Consider the following 22,970-nt stretch of genomic DNA (forward strand, 5'->3'; position numbering starts at 1 on the left):
CAATTTTTGAACTGGGAGATTCTATTTCAGAATTTGTGAAAATGGAAAGATGCCTGCAACCAATTGAGTTGGTTGCAAATCTTGCTTTTTTGGTTGGCACAACTGGTCACCTCTATAGTCTATGTTAAATGTGTAAAAACCATTTAATAACAGATATGACAGACAAAATTAACGTCTCCGAAAAGAAGCTTCTTCTCTGGGAGAGCCAGTTTTAAAAAGAAAATACTGCACACTTCTCGAATTTAGGTAAGTAAACGTAATTTATTCACATTTAGTAGATCCCAATACCTGAGCACTGGGAAAGGAAATAGATGCTTCACTTAAAAAAAAAAATCTTATCTTTCTTCTCGATTCTATTCTATCACTTACCTGCAATGCATTTATTTATTATTTTTTTTTTTTTTTTGCAAATTGTGCACTTTATTTCTGGTTTAACAATACAAGCCATTCATGAAGAGCTCAGGTAAATTTCACATTCATTATTATTATTATTATTATTATTATTATTATTATTATTATTATTATTATTATTATTATTATTATTATTATTATTATTACTTTAACTGTTACTAATTATTATCGACAATTCTATCATCTACAAAAAACATAATTTATATCTGTAGGGTTTATATTTCTAATCTTAAAATTTGTTTTTCAGGACATCACCATACTGCGCCCCATTTTCGATGTCTTTATAAGGCTAATGAGAAAGATGCTCTAGAAATTCTGAAAGCCTGTCTTGAAATTCTACATTGTCATTTATTTGTAAACACACAAATTTTTGTCGAAATGTAAATAATAATTATTTCACTCATATCATTTTTCTTTATATTTTCATGTTTGTAATTCCAGAGCCCAGAGGTGAACCTCACTTGTGGACGGATGATTTTGAATAAATCTTAGTAGTAACTCCTCGAGTTACAGTTCAATACTCGGCAACAGGACTTTTTACGCGGCACGGAATTTGCCTGCATTTTATCCAGGGGCGGCTTTTGAAGGGGGGCTGTGGAGCTGCAGCACCCCCAGACATTTGTGGCTCTTGTCACGTTTTATGTTGTGAAATACATTTATTATGCAGTCTCTATTTAGCGGCTCGAATTTTTTAAAGAATTTCGCTCTCATTGACATGCACGCAATGGTTAGTGAAGTCACTTCCTCCCCTGGTGCTGCAAGATCGAAACCAGAAACAAGGACTATGGGTGAAGCTACTTCCTCCCCTGGAGCTGCCAGTCTCGTCTCTGATGCTTTGCACGTTAGTTTTACCCCTCCCCCTGCTGCCCCTTGCCGTGAATCCAGAGTTTCCAGGTGCTGCAAAATTTGCAGCATTTTGTCAGTAGTGCGCAGTTTTAAACACAGATCTCTCTGCTCAACATTACTGTGCACTGTTCCGTATTGCATGTTTGGCATTAACAAAGCTTGATATGCAGAGTCGGCCTCGGTAGCATAGTCGGATCTGTGAAAATGAAAACCCTAAAAAGCGTCGTAAGGTCGAAGGGATTCAGACAATGGCTGCTGCAGCCAAGGAAGTGTGTGACCTCATTATCACACAAGCTAATACCCGATTCCAGCAGTTCATAGATCATCTGATATTATCTTCTCTTCTGTGTCAAGAAAAATTTGAATGCTACAAAAGCTCACTTCCTGAAAATGACCTAAATGTATGTGTGAAGCTTTTTCCAATGTTCGATAAAGACAAACTCTAAACGGAACTCACTGTGTTGTATCAGAGTCAAGAATTCAGAAATATCAGTGACGCAGTCAAGCTCTAGCAGTTTCTTCTATCTGAGAACTTGCAGGCCTCATTTTTAGAAACTGTGAAACTACTACGCATAGCTATCACCATACCAATGACAACTTCCGAATCAGAATGTTGCTTTTCGTGTTTGAAGAGAGTAAAATCCTATCTTAGAAATACGATCAGAGAAGAGAGACTGACCGCATATGTTTTCCATTTTAAAGACTATGTTAAACGACATATCGGATTTTAATAAGATGATGATTCAAAAGTTTGCAACCTACAAGACAAGGCGCATGGAACTAATCTTTAAATAAGGTAAGTTGCATGGTTTATTTCTGTATGCAGCCCCCCTGAATTCAATACCCACGAGCCGCCACTGATTTTATCATACTGTGAATTTTATTAGTAACAACTATAGGATTTTATTCTTCCAACAATAATTCCTTTCTACAATTCACCTTAAACGCTCTCGTCAACAATTGGATTTTCACTTAACACAGTATTCGTTATAGCACTCCACCGACGACAATGACAATTTACTTGGACTATTACGAACAACAATGAACTGTTAATCTTAACTAATATTTACAAAGCACTATTTACAAATCAGAACTATCAGTTCTCAGTTCACAGTTCTTCTAGCTCAGTCACTCGAGTTCACCGTATCTCGAACCACAGACCTTCAGAGACAGTTCACTGTACTCGAACTCAGGTCCCTCCAACTGCGGTCCACTGCACTCGAACTCAGGCCTTCCGATGCGGACGCACACTCGAGTCGAACTCCGGCACACAAGTCTGGCTTGCTTGCTCTGGCTTACTCACCGACTGAATAACTGAAAACTGCTGTCGTTCCTTCGCGACCGTAATTTATAACCACAGCGACGTAGCCTCGAAAGTTCGAATTCGCGAGTCTTCCACTTCGACGGATTTCTCGGCCTCTCTAGGCAAGCAGAAGATGCGCGCGCAAACTCCCTCTCCACTCTCTCGCCACGCGCCATCCCAAAGTGCTCCGCGCGATCTTCTCTCTTGCGGGACGCTGGTCGTGAGTTCGAATCTCACGTCGCTGTCACAATACTTTCATCAGTCAAACAATTGTCTCTGATATTATTGGCATTATTTCAAGACTACTAAAGTGCAAATAAATAAAAAAAAGAAAGTGCTACCTTGCACAGTTTTGTTATTCAAAATGCAAAATACACCTACAATTCTGTGAGTATTTTGTGTCACTAGAGAGTGCAGAGCGAGACAGAGCGACAGAGATTGTGTGGCAGTAAGCAGTTGTGAGGTTATATTTCTTACGAAGCAACTTTGCACAGTGCACTTTTTTTTGCTTACGTAAATTCCAAATCTGGCATATTTTTCTCACAAAATATGAATTAAAATCGAAGATACGACAACTCTGTAAATATTCTTCACTGGTGCTGCTCCTAGAGATATGATAATCCAGTGATAGTTTCTGAGTAAATTCTTCAAATTTTAGCTTATAACGACAAAATCTCGGATTTAATCCCCCGAATTTATTAATGTTTTGTTTTTAATTGAAATTGTATGGCATTTACTTCTTTGTTTCTAGTCAGGTAAGGGATTATTTATTACATAAAACTGAAGAATATTCTGAACTCAAATAGTATTGCATTTCTCTTGATTTGATTTAATAATAAATATAATCTTCATCTTACGATATTTGGTGACGTACACACGTCCGTTGATGTGACATATTAATGAATTTAAATACTATTATAGTCACAATCATGCCATGGTATGAAAGAAAAATTTCACAACCTCGAGCGGGAATCGAACCTGCGACTTCCTGTTCTCCGGTCAGGCGCTCCAAGCCTTTGGCGTGAGACGAACTCGATAGCTCAGTGGTAGAGCGCCTGACCGGAGGACAGGAAGTCGCAGGTTCGATTCCTGCTCGAGGTTGTGAAATTTTTCTTTCATACCATGGCATGATTGTGACTATAATAGTATTTAAATTCATTAATATGTCACATCAACGGACGTGTATACGTCACCAAACATCGTAAGATGAAGATTACATTTGTAAAGTTTCTTTCAACCCATAAGCAGTGCTGACTGTAGATCAGACGCCATGGATAGTACTCTATAACAGAGTCACCAGTATGAAAGGATAATTCCAAGTCTTTGGCGCGAGACGAACGCAATAGCTCAGTGGTAGAGCGCCTGACAGGAGAACAGGAAGTCTCAGGTTCGATTCCCGCTCGAGGTTGTGAAGTTTTTCTTTCATACCATGGCATGATTGTGACTATAATAGTATTTAAATTCATTGATAATAATAAATAATAATAATAATAATAAAAACAGTAGAATCCAAGGAAGAGTCTATCATTGCCGCCCTCACATAAGCCTGCCATCAGTCCCTATCCTGAACAAGATTAATCCAGTCGCTAGCATCATATTCCACCGCCCTCAAATCCATTTTAATATTATCCTCCCATCTACATGTCGGCCTCCCAAAGGTCTTTTTCCCTATGGCCTTCCAACTAACACACTATATGCATTCCTGGATTCGCTCATACCTACATGCCACATGCCTTGCACATCTCAAATGTCTGGATTTAATGTTCTTAATTATGTCAGATGAAGAATACAATACAGTACGTGCAGTTCTGCATTGTGTGACTTTCTCCATTCTCCTGTAACTTCATTCCTCTTAGCCACAAATATTTTCCTAAGCACCTTATTCCCACCCTTAGCCTCTGTGCCTCTCTCAAAGTGAGAGTCCAAGTTTCACAACCATAAGAATAACCAGTAATATAACTGCTTTATGAATTCAAACTTTGAGTTTCTTGAGAGCAAACTGGATGACAAAAGCTTCTCAACCGAATAATAACAGGCATTTCCCATATTTATTCTGCGTTTAATTTCCTCTCGAGTGCAATTTATATTTGTTACTATTGCTCCAAGATATTTAAATTTTTCCACCTTTTAAAACTATAAATCTCCAATTTTTATATTTCCATTTTGTACTATATTCCGGGCACGAGACATAATACTATGTTACTTTGTCTTTTTGGGATTTACTTTTAAACTTATCTCTTGACTTGCTCCAAGTAAAATTCCCATGTTTTGCCTAATTGTTTGTGTATTTTCTCCTAACGTGGGTAGAGGGATAAAGAGAGAAATAGAGTAAGAGTAAAATATGTGAGGAAGGGTGTGCAGTAGAGTGATTTAGTTTCTGACAAAGAAAAGCAGGGGTGTTGGAGCAGTAGTCCTCGATTAAATTAATATTTTGAAGTATAGCCATTGTGCATGACGTCATAGATCGCTTCATCGATCTCTATTGGTCTGGAAAAAAAAAAAAAACTTAAAAATCAATCACTGACAAGTATAAAATTTTATAAGTAGCTGGATTTCGATACTAATATAGCTGGAGAGTTAGTTCAAAGGTTGGCTACTCTGGGTCCCCAGCCGCTTGTCACATTGCAATAGATCGAGAAGGCAGTTTTTTTTGTACCACTGCCACTGTCGAATTTTTATCGAAACATCACGAGATAATCGAGATATGTTTATAATTTAATCCCTGAGATTCTCTGTTGGTTTCTGTTGTGTTCGTTGCTGAATACTGATTATTGATATCCGGTTGTTTCTTCGCGGCATTTCGTTTGTATGGTAAGAAGCACCGTGTTTCAAATTTGTCTGCAATCAAATTGCAATGAATTTGTATTGTGTAGTGTATAACGTCCTAACTTTTGTGTAAACCACTTGTGTTACAACGAACATTAGTGTGGTGAATCCTGTCAGTCCCAACCAGTCCCCCGGAGTGCTGTCAGGTGGGGGTGGGATTAGAAGATTTGAAATGTAAGTTATAATGCCGTAGTCATGTATTCTGTTGGTTAAAATGTTCTCTTATAAATAGGCTGCTGTGTCATTGATAAATTGTGATATAAGTACCATCATAATAGCCTATTATAAAAATAGCCCTACTGGACTTCTGGTTTGTTTATTGCTTTTTGAATTAATAGAACCAATTTAATCAGGTTTTTTGATAGGAGGTAGGAAGATAAATGTCTGTAGATTTTCGTAATTTTTGAAGTGTGTGTTTTCCGATCGTTCCTGTGAATATAGGTGTATAACAGTAATACCTGTGAGATGATGTTAATTAACATGTAGCAATTAATAACACTTGTAACTTTGTTAAAAGAGACTTGTTTACAATTAGATAGTTATAAGTAGCCTACTCTGAAAGAAATGTCTTGAATGATAGACATTATTACTCTTAGTTCTTGATCAAATCAATGTGGAAAGCTGGGTAATTAACAAGGGATCACGGGTCTTTTACAAGGTATGTGACAAGGATAGTGATTAGTTGAGGGGATATCTAAGTGACGTGAGGTCGAGGATCTTAAATCATTGAAATCTTTTCACATCTTTCTCGGCCTTACGTCACTTAGATATCCCCTCAACTAACCCACTAACCTTATCACATAGCTTGTAAAGGACCGGCGGAACACACGCAGTACAGATAACATATTCTATGCTTGTATTGTTGTTTAGTCAACTGTCTGAAGACAGGTTTGTACCTCACAAGTAATACCAAGAAAGCACCACTTACGAGACAACTAGGCCAGAAGATAATGGGATAGAGTGGTCAGTTCCTTTCCCCCTCCATTGCATTCATCGCCGACTAGCTACATATATTACACTAGTTAGACTTCAGATGCATACAAACAATTGTTCTTCCTCTGATACACATCATCAAGTGAGATGTACTGCCTGATAATAGATGTACGTATCAGTCAGAACCTCAATCAGAGGTAGCCTACAATGATTGTATGTAGACCAATAAATTGTAATCATCTATTTTTTATTGTGTTTACTGGGAGCCTCCTAAACATGAAAAGTTTAAGACGCATATCGTCCGCTGCTGTAGAGTAACGGTTAGCATGCCTGACTGTGAAATGAGCGGGTCCGGGTTCAAATCTTGGTTTTGAAACAAGTTACCTGGTTGAGGTTTTTTCTGGGGTTTTTCGCTCAGCTTAAGAGCAAATGCTGGGTAACTTTCAGCATTATACCACAGTCTAGAATATACAGTCGCGAAGCTCAATACGTAGTAAATATGCAAACATTAGATAGTTGCTCACCACTAGGATCGCTAATATCGCCTCATTACAGGCAATGCAAAATAGTACCGTCACAGTCTATTGTTTCTAGCACCCTCAAAATTCAAGCTTCGTGACTGTATATAGTAGACTGTGGTTATACCCTGGACTCATTTCGCTAGCATTATCACTGTCTCATTCAGATGGTAGATCCATAGCAGTTGATAAAGTGTCATGAAATAACCAATTAAAAGAAAGAGAAAAAGACACATAGGCCTACCAGTCACAACTGGTCTTAACTAACTGGCTATTAATTTTCTCTTTCTCTCTACTCCAGTAGTGGTGCTGTTTCATTAGTCTCTGCTTTAACTCCAAAGTGGATATAGCTCATCAGTCGTCAGTCATTACCATCATGTGATTTTTGTATTAATGTTAATACTTCACATTTACTTTCATCTTCGTGTATGAAGAAGCACTTAGATAAATGTTTCGGCTATTGTGAAGGGTGTGTTACCCAAATATTTGATGCTTACTAGAGTTAGGTTAGGTTAGTTATAAAATATACATTAAGTTAAAATCAAACAGTATTGAAAACACACACAAAAAAAAGTGTTTTTAATATTGTTTGATTTTAACTTATTGTAGGCCTATATTTTATGATTCAGTGAAAAACACTGCTGCATTTAATGATTAATAAACACAACTATGTCAACTGTAGGTTAGTTATGTTAGGTTAGCATAGCTTACACTCTAAAACATTATTCAGACCGCCAACTCCACACCTGTTTCACGGGCTTTCAGGTTATTTGCCTCACCAGGTTTCATGCAATATTTCAACATTTTCTGGTAAATTTATCAATATTATTTTCATTATTTTTACAATTTATTCATGAAAAAAAAAACACTTTTTGACAATTTTTTCTCTCTCAAAATAGCGAATTACACGTCCTTCACAATCCCCAATATTTCTTTTTCATTCCGAATTCGGTATATTGGTCAATATGACGGACGTCAGTGACAGATTAGGTTTGGTTTGTTGAGGTTTTTGATATGGCTTGCATTTTACGTTTTTTTTTGGTAGGCATATCAAAAAACCTGAACAAACCAAACCTAATCTGTCACTGATGCTCGATGATGTCCGCCATGCTGACCAACATTTTCTACCGAATTACCTCTATTTTGGTAATTCTGCACATCTATCCTTGCTGTGAGAGATCCAGATCCATTGCCCTACTTGTCATAGTAATTCCACAGTCTAGTATATACAGTCACGAAGCTCAATATATAATAAATGTGCATCCATAGATAGTTGCTAACCACTAGGGTTGCTACTATCGCCTCATCACAGATAATGCGAAATAGTATCTGCACAGTTTATTGTTCCTAGCACCCTCACAACTTAAGCTTCGTGACTATATACTAGACCAGCGGTTCCCAAACTTTTTCAGCCACGGAGCCCTTTTTGAAGCAAAAGTTTCTCGTGGAGCCCCAAGAAATGTTTACTTTTTAGTTTTATGTGTCTACGTTCTATGAAGCATATTTCACACGATACATAAACAGAAGTATGAATATATATATATATATATTTATATATAAAGGAAACAATAGTAAAAAAGTACTGGATATAATTTATTTAAATCTACAAAATGATATTAACAAGTAGTTAAGATATTTAAAAAATGTTACAATGCCACATGTACACCCGAAGTTAATGTAAGAATGTCCCTGTTTCTTGCAACAGAGTTTGTCAATGTCCTGTGTCATAGAAGTCAGTTGAAGACGTATATCGTCTTTTGTGTCCAAACAAGTTCGATATTTTGTTTTTGTAGCCGTGTACCTCGAAAAGGTCGTTTTACTGAGGTACTCAGTACCAAAAGGCAGTGAGAGAAATTTAGCTTTTGAACTTAATATCAGAAGATCCTTCACTAACTTAGCCCAAAATTTGGAAAATGGTTTGCTTTTAAATTATGCCCGTCAGTGGCTGTTCGAAACCATGTCTATAAGGACCTCATATCTGAAGCAGTGAGGGCTGCTGGTTTTGACATCACTGGAAATGGATCTACAATCCACTCATATTTCTTTAGAATCGATTCCTGAGTGTCCCTTGGAAAGTGTAAATTGATATTTTGAAGCAAATTGTCAATGTGTTCTTTCATTATTGCTATGAATGAGACATTCATTGTTATGTTATTTTCTTCTATAAAGTTTGAAGTCAATGAGAAACGTAAGATCCTTATTGTCGATGCTTTCTATGTAGAACGCTATCTTTTTCTTCAGTGCGACAATTTCGTCATCAGCATCGAATATAGTCTTTCGTTTATCTTGTACAGTATGTATGTGCTGAATTCATTTTTGAAAAATGTCTGCCAAGTAACATAATTTGTGCAACCATTCCTGATCATTCACATAATCTGCTAGCAAACTGTTATGGTAATTCAAAAGTGAAGAAACTTCCGTTCGAAATTCATCGGGACAACGCTTTACCGCGCGACAACCATCATACTTCTGTGTGTAATATTACTAACAATGACTTGTGTATACTACCCATATCTTCACACAGGATTTTAAGTAGCCTACACTGCAAAGGTCGTGCCTTAACAAAGTTGATAATTTTGACGGCATTGTCTAGTACCTGGTTTAATAACGCTGGCCTTTTTTCATTGCGAGGACGTATCGGTGTAGTACACAGTGACTACTTGTTCAGTTTTTTTAATTTTCTTGATCCTTGTAACAGCGCCAGCAACAGGACCTACCATGGCCTTTGCACCATCTGTGCACACGTCAATGCAATTGTCCCACGGTACGTCTTTTCATAGAGTCTGGATTCGATTATGCAATGTTATTTGACACACTGGAAATCAAGTTTGCAATTTTCTCGTCCACCATGCACTTCACTACCTTCACTAATAGTGGTTTCATAAGAGTTTCAGCAAGGGCGAGGTTTACCACCAAGAGTCTGGTCATGACTAACCAAGTACGACGTTTTCAGTACTTTCTCGTTGTTTGTTTTTGCACGAGGTAAAATTTTGTCTGAATTACATGGAGTTCGTCACTTTTTCTTTCGAAGTAGTCTGCAGTTTTATTTGTGAATTTTTTAATTGAGAAATGCCATCTAAGCTGGGCAGGGAACATAGAACTTTTGAGAAAAATTTTGTTACATATCACACACTGTGGACGTTCATCAGCAAACTCAGTGAATCCATATCGAAATATAAATCACAATGAAATACATTAAAGGTGATATGTTACAGTTGTATGAACACTAATAAATAGTTTTCATACAACTGTAACATATCACCTTTAATGTATTTCATAAAATCAATGAACACTGTATTATTGAACTAACATATGTGTTTTATCATTAAATATAAATCATAATATTTTCTTAGCATGCAGGCTTTCACGGCCGGTGTCTAGTTGAAACAGAGCTTCCGGGCTAAGATGCCGTGGTCTACTGGTGCTGACGTTACCAGACGTTTCGTCTACTTCTACGGCAGACATCTTCAGTGGTTAGGCATCCTCGGTCGAAGTCTTCTGCTCGGGATACCTGTAGCAACTGATGACCTGACTGGTTGCTCGTCCTTAACGGAACACCAAGTCTCGGCGCTACAAATAAGGACGAGCAACCAGTCAGGTCATCAGTTGCTACAGGTATCCCGAGCAGAAGACTTCGACCGAGGATACCTAACCACTGAAGATGTCTGCCGTAGAAGTAGACGAAACGTCTGGTAACGTCAGCACCAGTAGACCACGGCATCTTAGCCCGGAAGCTCTGTTTCAACGTAATATTTTCGTTTGTTACTTTCAATACCTCTACACTAGGCATCGTAGATTCTGAGACAGGATCATGTTCAACATATTCCGAGCTCAATTCCCAGGAATTCGCACTATTTTCTTTAAAAGTAAGGTTATAGCTAGGGACCGGACTTTTATGTAATATCAAGGTGTGAAATATGACCATATTTATGTAAGAAAAATAAGCTGAATATATACCAAAATATGTAAAATCATGAAAATATTTAATATCAATATCTGGCAGATATACGTTAGGTAAGATTCTCCAATTGTGATTTCATAGAGCACCCGACCTTTTTACTGCACACTTGACACATTACTATTTTTCCATCTGTAGTGAAAGCTTCGTCCAACGCAATCCATGATTTTATTTTTGTCGTTAGAGTTGGAGATACAGGGGCCATTTTAGTTAGTTAAAAGCAGTAGATAAACTCACTTGCATTTTATACTGTAAGTACTAAAACTAGAGAACTGAGTGAAATGAATGACACAACAGTTCTGCAAGCACTGTTTCGGTTTACTGCATTAGGAGAAAATAAGAGGAGATGTGGGACACATGCAGTTTAGCTTGAAAAGTGATATTCCTGCCTCATTCAGAAGGGTTGGATTATTCTAGCTGAGAACCATATTTTCTAATTGCTGGGAAAATCCATTTTCCGTATAGGTCTACTAAATTTAAAGTAAAGAGGTCAAGCAATAACCTGAAAAGCTATTTATTTTAATCTGTCAACATCTTTCCAGTTTGTTCCTTTACTTCAGTTTCTTTTCAAAAGTCGGCTACTTTATTGCGGCTCATGCCAGACTTGATACTGGTTTTCCATGGAAGGATTAGGAAGAGGGTGGGTAAGGTTGCAAATTGCATGAGAATGACTTGTTAAAACGTGTGCAGAACAATTATAGTTCGAGACAAATCATGTCGTTCTCGTCCCACTCCATCGCTTGAAAGCAACGCTGCTTTCTGAGTGATTTTTACAATACAAGGCAGTTGTATGAGAAAAGTTGCCTTTTGTTCACTCATATTTACAGTGTGTGGTATGGGGTGAGTGCCTCTATTACTTCCTGTAACTAAGAATGTTATGTTTCGTCCCGAAATATAACCTTTCTTGGGTAGGTAAAAAGACTTTTTAAATCTGTGTATTTCAAATTGTAAACTTCTCCAGCAGAAGTTTTTTTTTTTCCTTTTAGAGAAGTAAAAATTAATAAAACCCCTAAATATGAAGATTTATGTAATACCAAACCATAATATTATAATGTGGGGTAAATATGTAAAAATATGTAATATCAAATTTTAATATATTAATGGTAATTACAAGATTCGCAAAGATTTGTTATTTATATACGGTTAGGTTGAAAGGAATATAATATGTAACTACATAAAAATCCGGTCCCTAGTTATAGCTGTTGTTATCTCCCCTTGACTGAGCACTGCTTGATGGCTAATGACTCTTAAGTCTTAGGGAGCCCGTCTTAAGCCACAGTTCCGGTTCAATGAAAGTTTAGCTAACACATCTGCTATAAAATTAACATGCAGGTATATAGTATATACATTTTTTGAGGTAACGTAACAGTCAAAAGATTGTAGATTCCACGTACCACGAATAACAAATGCTGCCTGCCCAGTATATAAAAAATAAAACAAATTTCGAAAATCATTGAGTAATTGGCAAGCAAGAAAGATCGAGATAGTTCCAGTGACGAGTAGATCTAATATTAATGCTTCCATGTAGCAAGAAGAACGCAAACTACTTTCTCAGAAAGTATGTTTCGCTTGATTGAAGTAGTTTCTGTTTTCCCCGCTAGAGACTAGATGAAATTAGAAATTTTTGTCAACTTCATAACTTCCGTGGACGGAGCCCCTGAGAATCATTTGCGGAGCCCTTGCACACTTTGGGAACCGCTGTACTAGACTATGGTAATTCCTCCTGTATCTCTTGTGGCAGTGGTACAATACAGTTAATCAGGAAAATTACCTCTGTTTTAATTATTTCAGAGTTCGCCAAACTGGATTTGACTTTCAGTCATAATTTGTCCAGTAAGAAGGATGCAAAATAACAACAATACCTAAATGGACTAAAATCGGCTAATTGTATTTTTGTTTTATTAGTTGCCTCATGAGTGATGCCTTATTAGTGTTACTTAAGGGGTTCAAACCTGTCTTCGGACAGTTGACTAAACATACAACAACTTGAAAAAACCAGGAATTTTTTAAAAATGACAAACCAAGGTAGTTTAAACCAACTAACCTCCTTACAAGAAAAAAATTCTCTGCACTAAACAGTTTTGAAAAAATCTTTTATAAAACAACTGTTTGTGATTTTCGTGCCAAACTGTGTAGGTTAACAGGAATGCTTTAGGTAGGTGTATTATTATTATTATTATTATTATTATTATTATTATTATTATTATTATTATTATTATTATTATTATTATTATAGAATCTTATTTCTTTCTTTACAAAATATTCGAATTTGGGGATTTATGCAATAAAATCCTAAAAGTACACTACAGTATACAGCATGCACAGTTGTCTTTTATATGCGGGACTGCCTGAAATATGCAAAAATATGTACTATTAATTTAACATAGTTGACCTTGAGATGAGTGAGACCCGGTTCAAATCCTGATTGGAGCAAGTTACTTGGTTGTGGCTTTTTCCAGAGTTTTTCCTCAACCCATTAGGAGCACGTGCTGGACCATGGATTCATTTTGCCGACATCATCACTTTCATCTCATTCAGATGGTAGATAATCGTAACAGTTGATAAAGCGTCGTAAAATAAACCAATTAAAACTAAAAAAAAAAAAAAAAAAAAAGAAAAAAAAAAAAGAAAAGAAAAGCAAGTGAACTTGATGTTCCACATCGTCATATAATGACATAGTGCTTCCAACCCACAGCTGCTCCATGTGGAAAGTGCGGAAATCGTTCATTCATTGCTGACTGGATTTCGTTTCAAACCACATACAGCAAAACCCCGATAAGACGCTGTTCAAGGGACCATATGTAAACCGCGTATTAACCGGGACCGCGTATTAGGCGGGTATACTAATTTTGACTTATATACAGTATCTATTAGCATTTTTCTTTATTGAAATACATTATTCATGAAAGGTAATATAGTATTACTCCATTATGTGTACTGTACGTCAAAGACATTTACAATATGTACTGTACTTAATTCTTTCAGAAAAAAAAAGTCAGTTTGTTTGCCGTGTGCGTGTTCTCCAAGTCCTCATGTTTACCACACTTCAGTTTCCTGCGATTATATCCTCCCGACGACGTCGCAACTGTAGTGATTGAGTCGCGATTTTTTATTATCATTCTTAATATCGATGATGGGATTCCTAATGAGTCAGAGAGTTGTTTCTGAGTAAGAGTACTGTTCTCATCGTACTTTCGTAAGATTTCCAATTTTCCTGACACAGAAAACGCTTTTCGTTTAACATTCATTGTAATCACATTCACAGACACTTCAATACACAAAAGGACAACAAACTGCCCAGCAAAAATTTCCAGAATTTTATTACGGCCAAGTGAGGAATGCTGTTTGAGAGAGGGTTAGCAAGACGGTGAGGTATTGTAACTGTACGTAGGCTTTAAGCGTGCAGGTAAAGAGTCGAATAAGAGAGCGTAAGAAGAGGATGGCATATACTAAAGTATGAAGTATGAAGGTTTAAATGTGCAGGTAAAGGGTCGAATACCAATATTTTTCAGGTTAATGGCACCAGTGAGTTCAGTGACCAAGATGTTTCATTCCTGTTACAGTACATTGCTGAAAATTACATCTAAAATATTCCACAAAAACAGCGTATTACGCGGGATAGCGTCTTATCGAGTTTTACTGTAGGTTATTTTTAGAAACGCCCATTGAAATTCTAATTCCAGCTTTCAACCAATTCTATTTCCATTATGTATATTTTGATACAGTCTATCCAACACACTACATAGAAATCAGAATCGTGTGACAACACTTGGGACTCCTTTCTTGTTAGAATATAAACATTGATTCAGTATTTGCAGGAGAATCTTCGCTGAGTGTCATATCAGACTGATAGTCCTGAACTCCTTACATTTCTTGGCATTATTTTTCTTCGGTATTGGAAGCAACACTGTCTCTGTAAAATCCTCAGATCATTCGCCTTTCTCATATATTTCGTTGCATAATGATAGAATTTGCTTCTTGTCTTCACCCAATCATTTCACTACTTCAGTAGTGTCATTTGAAAGTAATTAATAAACAAGATTTCAAACAGTGTTGTGTATAAAAACTTTTCTTTCATGTAGACCTGTTTGTTTTTATGGTTTCATCTGATTTCACATTTTTTGTTCCAGGTGGGAATAGAGGAGACATGGCTTGAGTTATTTTTATAGCATCATGAAAGAGTCTGTCAGGAAATCATAAAAAAAAAAAATGGAAAATGTTAAATGTAGTCCTAGAAAAAGGAAACTTAACTCTCTTTCACCACAATTTAAAGATGAAGATTGTTTTTCGCCTTTGAACTTGAGCAAGAAATCTGTAGATATTCCAAATCGGAAAACTTATCCTGTCATTACATCAAGTGATGAGTGTAAAAGTACTGGATCCTGCGCAAGTGGGACATCAGAAAAGAACGCTTCAGTATTTGGAAATAAGCAAAATGAAACGGTGTCCTCAGTATCAGGATGTAGTACGTCTGAGGAAGATGGTGCTTGTGATGTTATTTATGTTGGATCTTCCCCATCTAAAATACCGAAAATATCTTTGACTGATGCCAAGAAAATAAGAAGACAAGTTAAAAAGCTACAGATAGAGAGAGCTAGGAAAAGTAATGCAGAATGCAGTGCTTCTAGTGGACAAAGTACAAGCTTTCCTGCCACACCTACTTCTTTGGCTTGTAATGACTCTGGAACTGAAACAAGTTCTTTAAATACTACAAGTGCAGCACTATCAAACAAACCAATCTCTCGTTTGTCATTGTTTCGGATGAAATGCCAGGCAAAGAAACCGAATACCAAAGAAAATACAACTATTGGTAAAATTACTGAAGATTTACAGATTGGATATCAGCTTAAAACATCGACCAGGGTACAAGAACTGAAAACCCTGACCTGTCCTGATATTACAGAATATGTAAAGAATTGTTCGCCAAACTCAGAAAAGCATGCTCCTGATCTGATGTCAGGTAGTTCTACTACTATGTCTGGAGAAGAGGATACCAGTATATTATCTTTGAATTACAAATCACAAAACATCGAAAATGTGTCTTCTTGGAGTCTTAAAGAGAAAATTGAATTTGCTATGAGTTTAGCATCGTCCTCCCTATCATCAGCAAAGAATATTAAAAAAAGTAAAAAATCACCAATGAAGGAGGATCAGGCTCAAGCATTGACAAATTTACAGCCTCACTTTCCGCAAATTAAATCTGCATTTCGTGAAAATGAGCATATTCCACAGAATACAGATAAGGTTTTTAATGTAACTCCATCAGTGAATAGCAATAATTCACCATCGAAATCTCCTAAGGGCAAGTCTCGAGTCTCTAATATCAGCACGGTTCCATCTTTATCAAGCAGTCAATCTGCTGTCTTACATGAGCAAAAATGTAATCCATTGCCTCTTAAATCTGTGGTAGTGACATCAAATTTACACAGCAAGGAAAGATCACCTGCAGACTTAATCCAGAAAGAAAAGAGTCAGTTGCAGCCAAACATATCAGGAATGAAGTCAGTTGTTGGGAACAAGCCTACATCTCGAAAAAACAATGATTCATCTTTAAATCATCACAAACAATCTGTAGTCGGTAATAGGAGTACAGTTCCATCTGCTGTACTAGCTGCACCAGCCTTAAGTAGTCAGTCAGCAGTTTTGAATCAGAAAATCTGTAATCCTGTACAAGTTAAATCTGAGACAGTAATATCATCAGATTTAGACAGCAAGGAAAAGAATGGACTAAAACCACCTTTATCAAAGCCATCATCTTCGAATAGTAATGCTACTGTTTTAGCAACGTCTTCTGTTAAAGGTAAGCCTATACAAAAAAAAGGCGAAGTTCTTAATGTAGTTATTGATAAAATTAAAGGAAATATTATTAAAGATCTTTCATTAAATAATTCTGTCAGAGACATGTCATCTGAAATGAACATTCTTTCATGTAAATCAGCATCAGTGGATGGCTGTGAACCTTGTTTGACTATTCAACAAAGTGGTTCCCAATCAAAAATATCGAAATGTGTGCGAAAAAACGAGAAGTCTTCATCAAGCATGAATAAAGAAGAAACAGCGAATCAGTCGTCACTTTGTAATGTAACAGATTTGAAACCTTTAAACAAGTTATCTAACACTGAAATTAAGTCACCTTTGACTGTTCGTAAAGACATATTCTTAGATGAGAAAGAGTGTAGAAAAACTGAACTGACAAAATCTTCGGAAACAGCAGTAACATTTGGTCAGAAGCCTCTCATACCAGATATGAATCATTCTTCTCCAGAGAAAGAAAGGGCGGAAAGTTATAGGGAAGAACTGTCCCCTGGTGAGAAATCAGATTTGCTACCAGGGATGCCGGTAATAGCATCGTACATACCAATATTGTTTTCTGGTATAAAAACATCAGAACACAAAGTAAGCAATGGAACAGAATCTCGTGCTTTATCAAAACAAAATACGGACATAGCAACTGAAGTATTCATTAGACAGAATGTTTCTATTTCAGTTATTGGAGACGGTGTGAATAACACGAAAGGAAAGCAAAATGAAAATGATATTTTAAGAAATAATTTAAGCATATTACAGAAGTCAAATACTCCATGTAAAAGTATGACAGAAATTCGTCAGAAAAATTCTTCCGTTGAAAATAAATCTACTAAACAAAATCAGGATTTATCTGCAGCATTACCAAGTTCTTCCACAGTTCACAATACATTTCAATCCAGTCGATCTCCAAAAAAGTTAACTCCCACTTCCAGTTCTGTTACTTGCAGTGCAAGTACAGATGAGCATAGTGTGTCTGGTACATTAAATGCTAGATGTGGAGCTCTACAGAAAGTGAAGAAATGTAGAGCTGAAGAATCGACTCATACGAGTATTAATGAAGGTCAGTTAAAGTATTCATCAGAAAGAAAAACAGGGTTTCTCTCCTTTGTCCCATCACCGTCTAGAAACAGTTCAGCTACTAGTAAAAAGCAAAGTATGAGTAGAAAAGTTGAAAAACAGGAAAGAGAATCTGTTTCCATAGTTAATAATATATCTACAAAAGTTTCGAGTTCAGAATTGTCAAGACTCGAGATAAAATCGTGCACTGATGACATGTACACAAATGATGATATATCTACAAAAGAAGTATTAATCTCAGAATCAACAAGAATCGAGATGGAAACGTCCATTTCTTCACCTTCAAAAAAGAAGACTACTCCACCTGTACAACCACAGCCATCAACCAGTCAGAACTATGTAGTGTCACCCCAGATATCCAGACATCCCAAGAAATTCTCTATTCCTGATCAAAAGAATGGTTTTGAGATATTAATGGCAAATAGAAAAATGAATTCACCATCAAAGAGATTGGGCAAAAACTCTCCAATAAAATATGTTGTAAATAACAAACGCTCACCATCGAAATGGAGGCAAAAAAGTGTATCTCCAAGAAAAGATGGTGTAAAGCGATCACTGACGTTTGATGTTGGTGGAAATAGTATAGAGGAACAGAATGACAATTCGATGTCTTCACTTCGATTTTCAACGGAATGCGTTGGATATTTCGAATCTGTTTTGAACGAAGTTTTTCAAGATGCAGACATGAAGAAAGTCATTAGTGAGACAGAGTCTAACCATGTCATTAAATTTAAGCAGTTGCAGTATCAGGCAAAGAAACTTTATGTAAGAATGTTGAGCAGAAAATATACATGGCATCGCGTGACTGACATCAAGTACAACGAGATAGATGTGTCTGCAGCTTTCAATGATCTGGAACAGGACGGCTTTGTTACCTCAGGTTCGTATTGTTATAAATATTTTTATGCTCGACCATGCCGAAATGTAGTAATTATACACCTGGTAGTAGCCCTTTAATGCACCTCATTAAAGTACACCTATTCATTATAGTTCAGTTGTTCAGCCAATGAGAAATCACCATTGTAGCATTATAAAAGCGCAAGTATCGATTATTCTCGGATATGCAATCTAAAAACAACTAGCGTAAAGTCACGGAGGCTGGAAATCCAATACTGTCGCAGAAGGTTATGTTCTGTTACTATAATAATTAGCGTTAATTGTAAATAATATTCAAATAAATTCAATTTGTCATCTCGTTTTTCAATTCTGAATCAATTTCCAGGTTATATCAGACTAATATTCATGTTATTCTCTAGATTATATCAAGGTCAGTGACATTCGTTCCTCGGAAAAAATCAATACTTTCGCGTCTGCGCACATCTCACAATTTAGAAGGTCAGTTCCCCTCCTCACTTACATAACCATAACATGAATGCTTATGAATAATTTCAAGTTAGAAAAATGGTCGAGCATAAAAAGTCGTATGAAACTTTCCTATAATGGTAATTAAGACACTTGTATGAAAATGATGAAACTCGCGTTCGTTTCATAAACAAACATAGTCGCATCTTAATTACTACCATTATAGGCTCGTTGCGTAATGTACTATTATGTTAAAAGCATACTGGTACTGGCAAATTAAATTGTAGATAATGTAGGACATTGTTTCTTGGACACATAGAACCTCTGTAAACAAAATGCAGGACTCCCACTTGTCTTAATTTTCCTACTTTTGTGTAAAATGGCCTACTTGGTCCTGCATTGTGGTAATTCGTCCTAGTTTTTCTACTTTTTACTGAGTTTTCATATTCTAGTAAAATAATATTTTACTTTTATCAGGAAGATTTTATGAAGACCTTCAACATGGGTGATCAATCAATCAATATTCTTAATGTATCCAGCTGTTTGCTGACAACATTAAGTCCATTATAGTCCACTGTAGTCTATTCAGTTGTTGTTTTTCACGAGAAATGAGGGGTATTTTGATTGGTGTTCATTATAGATGCCTGTTGCTAGTAGCCAGAGGTGGAGTGTAGTCAATATATACTGGAGGGCTGTGTCTTCTATAACTGGTACTGATGATTTTAATGTACTTTTTTTGTGGTTTATGAATGGACAGTAGGCTATAGAAGAATGTGTTCCAGATCTTCGTCATGATTATTACACCACAGACAAGTAGGATTATCAGAAATGTGAAATCGGTGACTGAATTGCTAGCTATTAATGCTGCTCTTCAGTGTGTTACTCAAATTTCTGAAATATCTATTTGTATACTTAACGACTCCAAGGGGGCTGTATTTAATATAATTAAATATGTACCAAACCCATATGCACATAGAATTATTCCAATTCAGAAACAACTAAGTAAACTAAAAGAACTCCAAAAGGAAATAACATTTTAATGGATACCTAGTCATTGTGGTATACCTGGAAACGAGAAAGTCGATAATATTGCAAAACAGGCAACATATTTGCAACCAAGACCTCTTCAAGTGACATCTCTATCCAATGCTTTTGCTTCAGTAAAGTCTCATTTTACAAACCTATGGCTCACCAATTGGCTCTCTTCTGACAAAGGAAAAATTTTACAGTCTGTAGAAAAGAAACCAAATGACCTGGAAATATACAAAAACTTGTCCAGACATGTTCAAACATGAGTGATGAAGAAAGAAATTGTTATATTTTTCTTGTAATTTGTGAGATTGTTTTTGTTCTTGAAATTCTAAAAATATTAAGGTAAATATTTAAGAAGTAACATTTTTTAATTTTGTATTAAACAAAGAGCGAGGACACACATGCAATTCATCCCCATTAAGGGGTGATGGCATGAAATTTATATTTTCTACATTTTCAAAACTATGTCCTTGATTTTTTGTACACATAATCATGATGTGATGGATATTGATGTGGTGAAGTTTCGAAATATCTTACCAAAAATGCAGTTGATTGTTAAAATTATGTGATGTACAAGTTACATTCTTTTAATTTGTGTAAATTAAGAACTAATAAATTGTTTTAAGTGGATTGTACTTTTTTTAATTGTGTTAATGAAATTTCAGATTACAATTCTGAGGAACTAGATGTTCTCTTGAATATGCTGAAGCTTCAAGAACTCAAGTCTCTGTGCAAGACGTTTCGTATCCAGCCTATTACCCAACCAAAACCAATATTGGTTCAGGCTTTGTTAGACTATGGAAGAAATCAACAAACACTAGGTGGCAGCAGAAGTGATTCTTCGTTGGTACTTCGAAGGAGGTAACACAGTATTGTGCTAATGAACTTAATGTTACTTCTTTCTTCGACTCTTATCTAAATGGCTAGAGCATTGACAGTCCACACCACAGATCTGGGTTCAAATCTCACCTCATTGAAATTTAATGTTCTGTGTGTTTGGGCAGATTTATGCACTGTCTTTTTCTTGTCATTGTTCTCCTTGTAATCTCATGAGTAATTATGTATGTATGTATGTATGTATGTATTCACTGCAAATGAGTGTATACCCTGTGGCAGTGGTAACTAATTACACTCAATAATGACAATAATAAACACAATTAATCAATCAATCTTCTTTATGTATCCAGCTGTTTGCTGACAACATAAAGTCCACTATAGTCCATTGTAATCTATTCAGTTGTTGTTTTTCGATAATATTGCAAAACAGGCAACATATTTGCAACCAAGACCTCTTCAAGTGATATCTCTATCCAGTGCTTTTGCTTCAGTAAAGTCTCATTTTACAAACCTATGGATCAACAATTGGCTCTCTTCTGACAAAGGAAAAATTTTAGTCTGTACAAAAGAAACTAAACATAATTAATAATAATAATAATAATAATAATAATAATAATAATTAATACCGATAAAAATAATAATTATAATAATAATAACAGGGAGCATCCTAAATTAAATGAAGCACGATCACTTAAAATAACATTTAAAGTAAATCTAATTTGTATCTTAACCTTAAGTTCGAACTAAAACCCACGAGTATGATATGTTCACACCTGCACAAGTACCTTTCAGCATTGCACTCATTTCGCTGTCAACTCACTCACTGCACTGGAACTACGACACATTTCACTGATTCTATCCTGATTTCACTAGCACTTCAAAAACATATTTTCATTGTTTAAGTTAAATACTTTGCACTGCCACTATAAACTATAAAGCTTTACTGACAGAAACACACTTCACTTACACAACACACTTCTTCAATATGATATAATACAGTCGAACCTCGATACAACAATTTTATATGGGCTAGGAAAATTGCATTGTTATATCAGGATTACTGTTGTATTGAGGGGTTAATAAAATTTTGCCCATATGTATATTCTGGTCCACACCTGTGGAGTAACGGCTAGCAAGTCTGGCCACGAAACTAGGTGGCCCGGGTTCGATTCCCGGTCGGGGCAAGTTACCTGGTTGAGGTTTTTTCCGGGGTTTTCCCTCAACCTAATATGAGCAAATGCTGGGAAACTTTCGGTGCTGGACCCCAGACTCATTTCACCAGCATTATCACCATCTCATTCAGACGCTAAATAACCTGAGATGTTGATAAAGCATCGTAAAATAACCTAATAAAATAAAAAAAAAGTATATTCTGAAAGAGAATATAGTAAAATAAACATATAAAACAACATGAATGTATGCATGTAATATCTATCCACTTCACTTGCATGATTCGGGTTCCTCATATTGCGGATAGATGGCAGGACTGTTCATTTTCAAGTTGCACACAACTTTGGTGGGCCACACTATGCATGATGTTCTATATATCTGTGTGGAGAGTTACGTCATGTACTAGGGTGAGTGTATGTGTAAGTAATGGTGTAGGTGTAGTGTAGGGAATAGGTGAAGATGAGGATGATGAGGAAGGGGAAACCCGGTCCCAGCATATAGCCTACTCCTGTCAAATGGCACCAAGGGATCTGCCAGGCTTAATGTACCCATCCAGTGGACGAATCACTATCAACAATGACATGCTTTCTCTTCATATGCACTGCAGAGAGATTTTGGATTTAACCCAGGCATATTGGTGCACAATCTAGTGATTGTTGTTTACTGCCATAATCAATTATCAAATCTTCCAATTATAATTGGTATTACCATAAAAAAAGATTATGATGAAGGCATGAGCAGTAACAATTACATTATAAATTTGAATTACGTGAAAGGCAAAGAAAGTTTAAAAGAAGTTGGAACATTATGAAGTTAAAAATGTACCTATTAAAATGTGTATGTGAAATGAATAATTAATATATATTGTGACAGCGACGTGAGATTCGAACTCACGACCAGCAGAAGGAAGTGCAAAGTCGGCCGGCGCGGAGGTTGCACGCGCATCTGC

At 36.2% G+C, this 22,970-nt stretch overlaps 1 protein-coding gene across 1 annotated transcript in view; it reads left to right on the top strand.

Annotated features, from left to right (window-relative positions):
* The first annotated feature begins 5,238 nt into the window (after positions 1–5,238).
* Positions 5,239–22,970, top strand: part of LOC138696919 (fanconi-associated nuclease 1-like) — a 64,659-nt gene continuing 46,927 nt past the window's right edge. Inside the window, exons 1-3 of the mRNA XM_069822410.1 lie at positions 5,239–5,560; positions 14,926–18,560; positions 20,680–20,875. Of these exons, the coding sequence (XP_069678511.1) occupies positions 15,005–18,560; positions 20,680–20,875 (3,752 nt within the window). The 5' untranslated portion in view covers positions 5,239–5,560; positions 14,926–15,004. The remainder of the gene's footprint in view (positions 5,561–14,925; positions 18,561–20,679; positions 20,876–22,970) is intronic.

The sequence above is a fragment of the Periplaneta americana genome, chromosome 3 (genome assembly GCF_040183065.1).
Source record: "Periplaneta americana isolate PAMFEO1 chromosome 3, P.americana_PAMFEO1_priV1, whole genome shotgun sequence".
In the NCBI taxonomy this organism is placed as follows: Eukaryota; Metazoa; Arthropoda; class Insecta; order Blattodea; family Blattidae; genus Periplaneta; species Periplaneta americana.